Raw genomic sequence first — 13,488 nt, 5'->3', positions numbered from 1 at the left:
GCTACTTGTTCTGGCTGACTGAGCATAGCTTCCTATTGAGCATTTCATACCCAGCCTCATTCCTTTTAGAAAACAGCTTCCCAATCCTACCAGCTCATACTGGTCTGAGTCTCAGTCTTTGCCTACATCAGCCACAGAGACAGAGGATGTCGGAGCTCCAGGGCCTTTCAATCCAAGCCCTTTGGACACGGCTCTGGGCTGTAAGTAACAAAAACCCAATTCAGCCCAACTTAAACAATAAAGGGAATTTATTGGCTCATGTAACAAAACCATCCAGAGGTAGGGCCAGTTGCAGGCAAAGCTTGATCCTGTACTTAACGTCTTCAAGGACCTGGCTTCTTTCTGCCTCTTGACTCTTCCTTCAGCAGTGTAGCTTCATGCTGAGAGTGGTTCCCCTCCATGGTCCCAAGGCAGCCCCGATCAACACCTAGGATTACCCAGCTCCGCTTTCACATCCAGCAGGGGGGATAAAAAGAGTCCCTACCCAACATTCCTGGAAAAAGTCTTGAAATTCCCTCTGGCTGCACCACCTTGGCTCACATGACCATGTCTGAAGCCACCATGTCTGAACCAATCACTGTAGCCAGAGAGATGGAATGTGCTGTTGGCTTAGCCCAGGTCATGCTTTACCCCTTGAAGTGACGACTGAGTCAGTTCAGCCAGATCATAAAATCCCCAAACAGAAATCAGGAGCTGCGGGAAAGGAAGTGGGGGATGAACATTGGGAATGCAACCAACAACATCCATCACATCCCTTATCTATAGATGGGAAATGGAGACCAGAGAGGGAAAGGCCTTGTCCAAGACCACAGCAGAGCAGAGCTGGGACCACAATCCAGCCCTTCCATCTGCAGACCCTATATTATATCCACTCTCTCTTCTACTTAAACCTTGTTCAGGCCAATTCGCCCAAACTGAGTGGTGATCAATGTGGGTTCAGACCAATCAATTTCTCCCTAAACCTGAATGAACCACCTCGGAGGCATTCCATTTCAACCACCTCCAATGAGTTTCCAGTCGAATAAAATGAGCCTATGCCCAAGAGTTCTTGCAGCCACAAAGATCAACCCCAGTACTTCCACCTTCTCTCTTGGGGCCCCCTAAGAACCAAGTAGCTCCCGCTACTTTTACGGAAAAAAAAATGCATTCTGGTGTGCAAACATTATCGCATATTCATGCACTCACAATCTAATTTTAGCGGCAAGAGACTTCAGTATAAGATGCTCACATAATTAAGCAGCTTTCTTCCCAGGGTCTGGAAGCCTGTCTATTCTTCTCTCTCATTTACACATCACTGGGATTATCAGAATGTGTTTTACAGTTTTTTAAAATTATATATTTTGGTTTTTCCAAATTGATCTACAACGGGAGATGAAATCCATGAAAATTACATGTTTTAACACAGGTTTGTGGAACTCCACAGCCTTGCTATTAACGTTGGAATCTGCAGACAGGGTTTCACTGTTCTCTTCTGATTGGTTCCTAAAGCATTTGCCATACTTCTCCCCTAAATACGCATCCATGTTTACTCCTTGGCTGGTTGGACAGCAGCCTCTCTACTGAGAAGCTGAGAGCTATCAATGAGACCTAACTTGGACAGAGACAAACGGACTTTCCCAAAAGGACAGACAGATCCCCTTCCTGCGCTTCCGAGTTGCTCTCCCAGAGGCATGCCTGAGGACGGCTGCTGAGAACCAGCAGCAGTGGGCAGGGCCTTGCATCTCCTTGCTCAGCCAACAGCCAGGAGCACCTGCCTAGTGTCAGGTGCCTTGCTGTTTGGACTGACTCAGCATGGCCGGGATACACCCTGACCCCATCATTCTGCTCATCTGCATGCCCGGCTACAGTGCACAGGAAACTCCAAGGCCATCGGGGCAGATGGCACTCCACCTGGAAGGAGAGGAGGTCTCTCATACCTGGCAGCAGGGAATGGACCCACCCAAGCACCAGGAGGAACCGGCTGGCGCTGTTGCTTTCCTGACTCCTGGGTGGGGGGCCCTGGGGGCCAAACCCCAGCTGTGGTCCCTCCCAGTGGGTCCCCTGGCCACACCTCTCTCCTTCCCAGCCTCCACAGCTTCTGAGTCTTCTCCCTGAAGATGTCTAGGTGGCCAGGGAGAGTGAGGCCAGCCCAGGAGCCAGTCTCAGGAGGCGGCCAGCGTCCCTGTCCTCCACCAGTTGGTCTGCCGCCTCCTTTGAGACTAGGTTTGCTCTGGGAGGCAGGTACCAGCTGGGACCCCTTCCATGCCAGTGTGGAACTCCTGGAGGGTCTCAACTGCTCCCACAACTTGGGAGAAACAGCCCCATCAGAAGCCTTCACAGACTTGACCTCGGAGCCACGCTGAGCCAACAAACGTTTACAAAGACCCTGGTGTTTCCAGCTTTGGGCTGAGCCGAGTGATGCTGTGGATGGGTCTAAACAGCCTCAGCAGCAGTGGGTGTGGGGGAACCTCAGGAAGGACCTGGAGGCCACCAGGAGCACACAGCTCAAGTACTCTCATTGGCAAAGCCGAAGGCTGGGGAGGGTTCCCTCTGAGGAAGGGCGGCTCCACCAGGCCCTCCAGCCCTGTCTGCCCTCCCCATCGCCGGCCAGGGAACAGAGGTCAGGGCCCTTCCATGCCCGCTTTTCCCAAACTCCTCACCCTGGCTTCTCCTCCCAATGCAGCTTGGCTCAGGCTGAGGGGAGGTCAGACCAGGGGGCCCAGCCAGGTTACCCTAGGCTTGGAGAGGCTGCAGAGGGCTCAGAGCTGTCCAAGTTCAGGCTGGCCCACCTCCCTCCCCTTCACAGGGGTCAGGGTGCACCCGAGCTCTCCATGGCCCTCCCTGTGTCTTGACCGCCCTGGGCTGTACTCCTGGGTCCACCTCCACCTCCAGACCTATGCCCCCTGGTCTCCACTGCCTCCTTCCAGAGCCCAAGATGTGTAATGAAGGGTGACCAGAGAGGGTAATTAACATCAGCACCGCTGCCCCTCTCAGCTGAGCACTGAGTGGCTCTAAGGACAGTCCCTTTTTGTGTCCCCACCTCTGACCTCATTCACCCACTCCCCCCCCCACCACTGCATAGACTCAGAGAGACACACACGTCCCACACCCCATTCACCTGTTTTGCAAAGCACACCAGCGTTTTCCAAGCCTCTGAGCCTTTGCACATGCTGTTCTCTCTGCCTCAATTACCCTTCCCCTCTGCTCTGCTGGGATAATTCCTACAGATGCCTCAAGACCAGTTCAAAGCCACCGTGATGCGTTCCCTGAAGACCGCAGGCATAGGGGCTGACCCGCCGGGAGCAGCCACAGCACACACGCTCCTCTGCTACTGCGTTTCTCACTCCCATTTGTGACAACCCCTCCTCCCCCTCCCAAACTGTGAGCTGGGGGTGGGGGAGGGGGCCTTCCTATCCATCTTCTCCCCAAGGCCAAGGCCAAGGCCAGCACACTGCTGGCATCAGCATCTGTGAGCGCCCTTCCATTTTTGTTGAGGAAATGGATGAACAAGTGGGGAAGATGTCAGCCTCACAGAAACAGACAGAGAGTGTGGCAAAGAGGCCCAGGACAGGAAGCGGCAGGGTGAATAACAGAGGGTCAGAGAGAGCTCAGCCACCGGCCACCAGGGAGGTCAGGCAGAAGCTGCAGCCACAGCCTCGCCCCGGCGGTGGGGGGGAGGCATGTGGATGGGCCATGCAGCGCCCCTTCCTCATGACCCCAGGGGGCAACCCACAAAGAGCAGGGGACTGTCAAAATGGTGGGGCAACCATCCCCAATGGTCCCCAAGACCCATCCCTCCTGGGTCTCCCCAGGCCCACCCAAGGTCCCTCCTGCTGGCATCGGGTCCAGGGCTCCCCTGGAGGCCCAGCCCTTCCCTGTCCCACTGTCCTCTTGCCCTCACACCCTGCTTCTGGGGCATGGCGCAAATTTCCAGCTTTTCTGGGGACCATAGAGGAAAAAGCCAGGCAAGGAGGCCCCACTCCAAGGAGGATTCATGTTGGAAGGGGCGGCGGGGGGTGCACAGAACTTGCAGGGGGTCCTGAGGTCGGTGAGTGTATTGGGGGCTCCGCTCAGCCCACCCGCAGAGAAGGGGGAGGTGGAGCCGCAGAGCTGTGGTGCCTGGTCATCACACGGCCCCTATTTATGGGACAGCAGGCAGGCGGTCAGAGCTGCACGGCCCAGCAGCCACAGTCTGCGCCCACTGCCCTGCCGAGGTCTGCGGCTCACAGCACAAGTGGCCCCCTGCCCGGCATCCTGCACCAAGGCCCCTGACAGGTGAGTCCGAGCCTGGGGCTGGAAACAGGAAACTCCAGGAAACAGGAGCCTGAGGTGCACATGTGTGCGTATGTGTGTGAAACAGACAGACAGCCTCCGGCAATGCAGAACCTGGCATCTGCGTGCCTGTGTCTGCAAGTCTGGGATTGGCTGGTGCACCCTGCGTGGCAGCTTGGGCGCATCAAAACAGGCACTGTGAGCATGGAGTGGCGGTCTAAGCGTGTCTGTGAGAGCTTGTGGGTGTCTGTCCCACAACATCGTGTCTGCCTGGGTGGCCTAAAGGCTTGTGTCCGGGTCTCCCTGCGCATGAGGGACGCAGAACCCGGGCAGGCCTCCCTGCGGGTGGCACAAGCAGCCGTGTGTCCCAGCGAGCGCGTGCGCAGCCCGTGGGGGTGGCCGGCTCTCGGCGGGGTGGGCAGAGCGGCTGGGGCCTATCATCTGGGCACGTACTCCCTGGGCAGCCCAGCCCAGTTGTGGTCACGCAGGGCCTTGTCCACTGTCCGGATGTAGCCATTGATCAAGTCCTTCATCTCCGGGGTGAAGGGCTCGGGGTCATGAGGGCGCCGGCCGTGCCGCCGGAAGCTGCCCTCCTTGTTGTTCTCCACGCAGAGCAGCCGCTCCTCGCTCACGGACACATTGAGGAAGCCCACCATCTTGCGCAGCGTGGGCACCAGGCTGTGCCGCAGCTCCTCGTAGTGCACGACCAGCAGCCGCTTGCCGTACCTGAGCCAGTCCAGGACGTGCGAGGACCACCACGACGCGTAGCTGTTGACGAAGTCTGGCCACTCTGGGGTGGGGACAGAAGGGGCGCCACATCAGGACCCGGCCCTGGCAGGGCTGCGGGCCCTCCGGATGCTCAGGATAGGGAAGCGGCCAGCATTTTCCATTGCCCACCACCCAGGGCCAATCTGCCCAAATTCCCCACGGAGGAAGACCCTCTTGGTGACCTATATGAATAAGGGTTAACGTCAAGCTGGGCTCTGAGAGTCCCAAGCCAGCCAGGGAGACGTGACCTTCAGGCGGCCTTTCCCCAGCAGTTTCCTTGGAAACACACCAAGTTCAGACAAATGTGGACTGAGAGTCCCAACAACGGCTTCTCTCCCGTGTGCCAGGAATTCCGTGACCTTCGGGACTGTACCTGGTGGGGGGAGCTGGCGCTGGGTCATGCTGAATGACACAGCCGTGTTACAGAAGGGAGGGAAACTGAGGCAGGGCATCTCTGTCGCGATGACCCTCGTTCACTTTGATCTTGTTTCTGACAACTATGCACGTCTGGTGTGGGTGACGAGGGCCAAGCAGGACGTGTGCGGGAGCTGCTGGCCTCCCAGTGAGAGGAAGATGTTGCACAGCCCTGATTTCCTGTCCCGGGTCCTCCCAGGAAGCTAAGTGGATGCGGTGCCTGATTGATGATTATTGTTTCTGGCGGCTGTGACTGCCAGTTTGAACCTGTGACACTGCTGGGCAGTAGGACATAAAATGAAGCTGCAGACGGGGGCAGCTGCAAACTTCTGCAGGTAATCTACTCCATAAGACTTCTTTTCCAGAAAATTAAGAAATTAGGTTTTTTTTCTGGCCGGGGGGAAGGTGCAAGTGTCAAGAATCACCCCAACAAAACTAGTTTCCATAATTGGGCTGTCAAGACACTTCAAAGGCTGTGGGAGTGTTCACTTTCTCTCATCCTCACAACCGCCCTATGAGATGGGGACCACCTAGGTTTTTAAGATGAGAAAATTGAGGCTCAGAAGCCAAGGTATGCGGCTCATCCGTAAGGAGCTGAGGGGGGATCAGAGTCCAGCCTGTCCGCAACCTAAAGGGGAGTCAGCAGGGGGACAGGGCTGGCTGGGGGGCGCTGATCTAGTGGGGGTTGATGGGGACAGGGGAGAACACCAGTTAGCCTCAGCTGACCCAGACTCATGCAGAGACAGAAGCACAAGGCTGCCTGGCCTAGGGCCCCACGTCTCAGCAAGCCACCCACCCTACTGGGCACAGCTTTAATCCTGACTGACAATTTTATATCACTCAGTACCCTGAATTTCTCTCTTTAATTCATTGCCCAGAGTGCGTGCCTTGAAGGCAGAGGCTGTGACCCCTTAGCCCGGGCCCCTGGTGCCTTGCTCAGGGGCTGGCACACAGTAGGACTTCACTAAGTGTGTGTTGGCTGACTGACTCCGTGAATAAAGTTGCAGTGGGGAACAAGCCAATTTGACCCAGAATCAGAAAATTCAGGCGTTATGGACTGAATGTGTCCCTCACCCAAATCCATATGTTGAAGAAACCATGATGGTATCTGGAGATGGGGTTGGCGAGGTAATCAGGGCTGGATAGGGCCTCAGGGTGGGGGCTTCCTAATGGGACCACTGCCCCTCTAGACAGCTCACTTCTGCTCTCTGCACACACGTCCACGGGGAAGGCCCGCGAGGACACGGTGAGGAAGTGGCCTTCCGCAGCCAGGAATAGTCCTCACTGGGAGCCAAATAGGCCGGCACCTTGGTCCTGGACTCCCCAGCCTCCAGAACCGTGAGGGACACATTCTGCACGTTTACGGGATTCTGTCACAGCAGCGCAAGCTGACTAACACATCGGGTTTCAGTGCTAGCTCTGCCACCGTCCACCCAGGCTGCCTGGACCAGCCACACAGCCACGTCCTGGTCTCCTCCGGAAAGTGGGGCTGAAGGCGGTTCCCCTCCAGGACACAGTGAAGTGTCCATGAGCAGCCGCTCAGGAGGGGACTGACATGCTGAGCGCTGACCATCAACTGGGCACATCCGTGATCTCATTGATCCCTGACTCCCCCAGGAGGGGTAGGTTTTTACCTCGTTTTATAAAGGAGGAGCCTGGTCATGGAGGCAGAGGAGTGCAAACTCAGGGCTTGGGGTCTTCCCATAGCTCCGGGTGAGCTCCCGGGTATAAGCAGGAACAGAAAAGGGGTGTAGATCCCCCCTCCCCCGGGATCCCATGTAAAACACCATGGCATGTGTGACCTGGCGGACACGGGGGGAAAGAGGAAGAGGTGAGTGCAAACCCAGGCAGAGGAGCATCCAGTCCCCACGAGGACCCTGCATCCTGATGGGCACCCTGCCCGCACTGACAGGACCCCCCACTGGCCCTTCTGTTCACCTTTGCTCTTCCAGTTGCGATCAGCCGCGTAGCCCAGGTGCCCGGCGCATTTCCTGTTGAATTCGGCCACCAGGGACCTGTACGGGTTCCGGATCAGCAGGATGGCCGAGTCGAACATCTCGATCTCCCTCCTACCACTCTCGTGGGTCTTCACACAGATGGTGCGCCGGCTCCGCCAGTGGTCCTTCTCACCCTTGAACCCTGCCCGGGAGAAAGGAGAGGGCCCCTTTGCAGGAAGGCACCGTGGGGCCCCCACCGCCATGGCAGCACACAGATCTGAAGACTAACACGGGTCCCTGAGGGAAAGCTGATATTAAGGGCAGAAGAGAGGCCCATGGATGGCACAGAGAAGGTGCTGGGAGGGCCTGTGGATGGCTCCACAGGCCTGATCCCTGCCCAAGAGAAAGTGAGAGGAGGAGGTGTCCAGGAGTGGGGAAAGATGGTGTCTGCAAGAGAAAGGAGATGGGGCACCCCCTGCAGACCCCCAGGAGACAGGAGGCAGAGGGCCTGACCATGCCCTGTCTCTAGACATTGGAGATACATGTGTTTGGGCATCTTTATTGCCACTTTCACACAAGCATCACAAATAACCATGCAGGCACAGCCAGATGAAGAGACTGAGGCTCAGAGAGGGTGTGTAACTTGCCCAAGATCACACAGCAACAGAGCCAGGGCTCTCTCCACATAGTTTTGTGTGTCCCTATGAGGCCCCGGCTCCCATTCACCCCCCACAGTGGGGGCAGAAGCCCCATCAGCAGTCTCAAGGCCTGTGTAAGGAGCTGTAGCCCCATCCCCTGAGCATGCCACAGTCCTCTGACAGGGCCCCACCCTGCATCTATGGAGATTCACAACCTTGGACCCAGAACAGGTCTGGCCAAAGTCTCCACAATATTGAGCCCAGCCCTGTGGAACCCAGGGCCCAGTTTCTATGAACGGAGCCCTGCTCCCATTGACCAACCTCTCTGGGGGCCTGCCTTCTTCCAGGGCCCTTGGGCCAGCACTGGGTGCTCAGAACCCGAATGACAACTGGTTGAGAAGCCAGACTCTACCCATCCATCCACAGAGTCACACGTTTATCAACAACATAATTGTGCGCTCATTCTGTGTTGGACTTTATGTCGGGGATAAAGGGGTGAGACTCAGACCCTGACTTAAGCTTACAGTCTACAGGGGAACAGCACAAGTATAATCAGAGCATAGAAGCTATGGGGACAGAGTCGGGGGAACCAAGCACGGGGATGTCGTTGAAGGCTTCCTGGAAAGAAGTCCCCTGGATCTCGTCTCCTGGCCACATCCCAATGTAGCCCATGGCAGCCAGCTCAGGGGACATGCTCCATGAACGTGCATGAGCTTATCTAGGGCTCTTGGAAACATGAGTCCTACTATGTGCGCCCCTTCATGAATGGCTGGGAGGCATTTGTATCCACCAGAGAAGTGAGGGATTTGTTGATAGCTGGAAAACGTAAGCCTCTTTTCAACCTGGAAATCTGGGTTTACCTGATGAGGCTCAACACGTTTCAAACTCATCCCTGCCAGGGGCCAAACTCCAAAAGTCTCAGCTTTGATTCCTTCTGTCAAACAGCTGGGAAGTTCCAGGGAAGGAAGAGTCCAACCATGGGCTGAGCAAACTTGAGATCTGGTCTCTGACACCCTGAGACCCAGGGGGCATCTCACGCTGCCTCAGCCAGTGTCAACAGCAGCCACCTTTCCTTGTAACTCAGAGCACGTTCACCCACGACAGGTTCACCATTTTGGCACTGGAGCTGCCTTGTGAATTGTGCATGTGTGTGTGTCACTGCTCTGAGGCCGGTGGCTACATCTAACCAGTCCCATGGGCTCCAAGATGCACGGGGTGTCTCTAAAGCCATTCTGAAGCAGTATCAACCCTTATGTACCCAGATATTTGAGTCATTGGGCCATTGAGCCATTTGTAGAACAAATCAGGCAGCTGTGTGAACAGGGTAAAGGCCTTCTAGATGAACACGGTGGGTAACCGTGACCTGCCCACAGTGGGTGGTTCCCAGGGGACCAGGCCAGAGCGGGCAGAACCACATGGTTCATCCGGCCCCTCCACCTGCCGGTGCCCACAACTTCCCAAGGACGAAGGGGCTGCTTATGTGGACACCCTCGGCTCCTTCCCAACCAGACCAAGATTGCCATGGTGATTCCAGGAGCCACTGCCAGGCTCAGGAGGTTTCCGTTTTCTCTACGACGTCACTGATACTATCATGTTTCCCTAAACCAAAATCTAATTAAGAAACCCCGACAAAATGTTGTAACACTCGACAATGGAGAAATATTTTGCCAAATTTAGATCCCCCTTGACTTGTCTGAGGTTCTTCGTTCTTAAACAGCATGCAGACTGGAGCCATTTAAGTTCATTGACTTGGCATAATGAGGCCTGTTATTTCTACAAGGGGAAGATTAGAAATCATAAAACTCTGGAAGATTTTTGCACCTATTTTTAAAAATAGCATTTTTATAAGCTACTCCTTGCCTCCAAAAAAATAAATTAAAAAAAAAAAAAAGATGAGCAGATGAAGTTGATCTCATCTAATCATCAAGGGTTTAGGAAGTGAAGGAAAATTCAAGAGATGTTTATAGAGGGGGAATTCCAGCTACCAGGCTCTCCCTTTGAATCTGGAACAGGCACTCCTTTGTGACTTATCGCCCAAAGTGGAGCCCCGGGGCTGGCTGCCTCAGCATCAGCTGGGAGCTTGTTAGAAATGCCAATTCCCAGGCCCCATCTTAGATCAACTGAATTGGATACTTGGGGGGGCCCAGGAATCCGTGCTGAATTTAACAAGCCCCCTGGGAGGTTCTTATGCACACTCGAGTCTGAGAAGCAGCACTCTGGTGCTCCAGGGAGCCTGGCGACAGTCCGGCCTCCGGGAGCCACCTTCCCCCCCGTGGCCCTTACTCACCTTTGTTGTAGAGAGTCCCGTCAAAGTAGTAGCTGCCTGTGTAGAAGCCGGTGGCATGCTCGATGAGGTGCCGAGCCCACGTGTTCCCGGCTCCCGGGAAGCTCGACAGAGCCACGAACACTTTGGACTTGGTGGGCAGGAACCTTCTGTCTGTGCACCGGGTGTCTGAAAGTCCAGAAGTCGCCTCAGGGTCACTCGGCCCCATTGTGACTCCCAGACTCACCGCCAGACTCCCCTCCACAAGAACTGCCAGTCCGAGACTCCCACTTAATAGATGGGCACACTGAGGCCCAACGAGGGGAGGGGATTTGCCACCTGGACCTTCGCTGTACAGGTGTGTGGCTGGCCAGAGAAAGCCCCAGTGACCACGAGGCCTCCCATCCCCCACTGTAGGGGAGGGGTACCAATCAGCACCCCTTTGTCTCCACCGCCACAGCTGAACCCAGGCTCCCAGCATGGTATGGATAACTCCAGTCTCTGCAGGAGAGGAGGGATGGGGCGGGGCTGCGCTGACCAATGCCACATACCAGGTACAGCCAACAACGAACCAGGGCCGGGCTAATTCCTGGCCAGTAACCTCTCTGGGCCTCATCTTCCCTCCCCCCAGGGCTGCTGCAAGGAGTACATGAAATCATCTCGTGAAAGCCCCAAAGCCCCCAGGGCTGTGCTGGGTCACAGGAGGGCCTTGATAAAGGTGCCAACATCCCTCCCCACATGCTCTTCCTCTCATCAGCAACTAAGGTCAACTCAGGTAGACTTGACACAGACAAGGGAGATGCTGGGGCCTGGGCACAGCCCAGGAGCCGTACTAGTCCCCATGTCCTGGGCCGGCTTGGGGAGGCCCCTGTGGCCACTGGGCTCCTGTGCCACCTGACCCACAATCTGGCCATGGCTATCCCTCTGGTCTCTGCCTCTTTGCTCTTCGTCTCTTTCTGAAACCACCTTCATCCCCAGAGAGACTCAGATAAAGGTCAGGTGCTCTTCACGCTTAGCCCTGCATCCTGTGTCCAGCCCCCAGGGATGGTGGAGGCCTCTTCCTTCCCATTATCCCAAGATGAGGCCAGCCACCAAGATGCCAGGGTTTTCACACAGAGGCCCTCCCCACCCCAGGGCTGCACACCCAGCCATGGCTAGCATCTCCAAACCCCCAGACCAAATGCCAGAACCAGTGGCGGACACAGGGAGGAGGGCCCTGCATGCCTTGTCCGCCTCGGGGCCAGAACTCACCTTGCACAGGTGTCTGGTAGACCTCGCAGTACTCTGCCAGGCTCTGTGCCTCGGGCTCCTGGCCACACAGCGAGCCGTCCACGGCATCCCGCAGGCTGAACTGGGGCGTGGGGTAAGCACAGTAGCACTGCCAGCCCCTGAGGACGGCCAAGGGAAACTCCTGCCAGGGAAGGAGAGACACAGAAGCATCTCGGGTGAACGCAGCTCAGGTGCCGGGACGGACATGTGGCATGGACTGCCGCCTGCATGGGATCAACAGGGATGTCTGCCCATCCTTCCAGCGCCGGGCTCTGTGCCCAAACCCAGGGGAGACAAAGCTCAAGGAGACGTGACTTCTGCCCTCCAGCAGCTCACAGCTGGCTGGTGACAAGTCAACAGCCAGCCCAGCATGAGCGGAGCCGTGGCAGAGGGGTGAGCCAGGTGCAGAGGGCAAGGAGCAGGGGCTGGAACTGGACTTCCAGACGTCTAGGAGGTCGTCAGCAGTGCCGGGGAGGGAACCGGCACCCGCGAGAGTGAACGTGTGCGTGGGTCAGAAGGAGCCCACACAGGGCAGCTCGGGCTCAACGGGTCACATCTTTAACCACAGACTGCGAGCCCCTCCTCGGGTCTGGAATTCTCTCTGGCCCTCCTGGGAAAGGGACCCAACCCGATTCTTGTGCCTGAAGTCCTCCTGCAGGGCGGGGCACAGGGCCCGTGACAGATCCCACACAGCCATCTCTCCAAGACGGGAGGGGTGGGCAGGAGCAGATCTTAATCCCTCCAAGGCGCTCAGCCCGATGGGGGCCTCCTGAGAACAGGGGCCCTGCCAGGTTGAGGGGAGGGCAGGCGCCGTGCTCCGGGGACCAAACCCGCCCCTGGCAGTCTCCTGTTCCCCTCTGGGGAGGCTGCACCGCACAGTGGAGAGACTGGGGCGCTGAAGTCCGGAAGGCCTGGATGTGAATTCGGGGTCACAGGCCGGGTAACTTTGGGCAAGGTGCTGAACGTTGCTGAATTTCACCATTGAACAAAGGTAACAAAATCCACCTTGCACGTTTGTTATGAGACCAGATGAGAAGGGTCCAAACAGCCCAGGGCTGGGCCTGGCACGCGGCAGGTGCTCTCACGGAGAACAGAACACCCTCAGCCCCTTACGCCCATGGGCATCAGCCACGGCTGCTCAAAACCTCCCCCGCCCCTCCCCCACACCTATCTTTCAAGCATCTACTATATACCAGGAACTAGGGCGAACACTTAACCCCATTTCATCTCTGCCTGTCCCTGCATCTTGCTGATAGGAGATGTGAGCCCCCCTGGAGCGTGGAGAGATGGGAGCGGAGTCTACGAGCCTGTGCGCGGCAGTGAGCCCGTGGGTGGAGAAAACTTCTCGCTGCTAAGGGGAACGCTGCTCAGACCTTTTATTTTTTGCCCACAGCAAAATCTCATAAATAAATAAATAAATAAGAGAAAATCAAGAGGGCTTCCCGAGCCGGGCTTGGCAGAGCCAGGGATCTCAGATCTCAGAAAAGTCAATAGATGGCGTCCCAGTCGAGGGAGGGTGAGGCAGAGCCTGGGGGAGGGGAGGGGCCATAGGAGGGAGTGGGAGGAGACGCTGCCCCCCCACTTAAGCAAGGCCAGCTTCTCTCCCAGATGCCTCACAGCCCCCAGGAAACCTCTCCCGCCTCCTCGTCCTTCTTCAAGGCTTCGGGGCAGCTTCGCCTCTGCTAGGAATGTCGCCAGGGACCAGGCCCACGCCCCTCTCACACCACACATGTTACACACACACACACACACACACACGCTATCTGCTTCTAGTGCTCAGAGTTCCCTTTTGCACTGGAAAAATTCTTAAACAACTCATGGGACTGCAAGCAAGCCACTCCCCTTTTGGAACCTTGGTGCCTCCATCTATAAAATGGACATGTTCCACCAGGCGGTCTGCCTGGAGGAGGCGGAGCCCTCTCACTAACTTCCTCATGTGAGACCAGGA

At 56.6% G+C, this 13,488-nt stretch overlaps 1 protein-coding gene across 4 annotated transcripts in view; it reads right to left on the bottom strand.

Moving 5' to 3' along the window:
- Positions 1-230: 230 nt before the first annotated feature.
- The window catches only part of WSCD1 (WSC domain containing 1), a 46,912-nt gene continuing 33,654 nt past the window's right edge, over positions 231-13,488 (bottom strand). For all 4 annotated transcript variants that reach the window (XM_070482511.1, XM_044745482.2, XM_070482512.1 and 1 more), the window contains 4 exons: positions 11,523-11,682; positions 10,296-10,460; positions 7,372-7,572; positions 231-5,041 (listed from right to left, as the gene is read on the bottom strand). In XM_070482511.1, the coding sequence (XP_070338612.1) occupies positions 4,689-5,041; positions 7,372-7,572; positions 10,296-10,460; positions 11,523-11,682 (879 nt within the window). In that variant the 3' untranslated portion in view covers positions 231-4,688. The remainder of the gene's footprint in view (positions 5,042-7,371; positions 7,573-10,295; positions 10,461-11,522; positions 11,683-13,488) is intronic.

Source organism: Equus asinus, chromosome 13, assembly GCF_041296235.1.
Source record: "Equus asinus isolate D_3611 breed Donkey chromosome 13, EquAss-T2T_v2, whole genome shotgun sequence".
In the NCBI taxonomy this organism is placed as follows: Eukaryota; Metazoa; Chordata; class Mammalia; order Perissodactyla; family Equidae; genus Equus; species Equus asinus.
The sequence above is the reverse complement of the archived record's forward strand: the minus strand, read 5'-3'. Positions and strand labels throughout refer to the sequence as shown.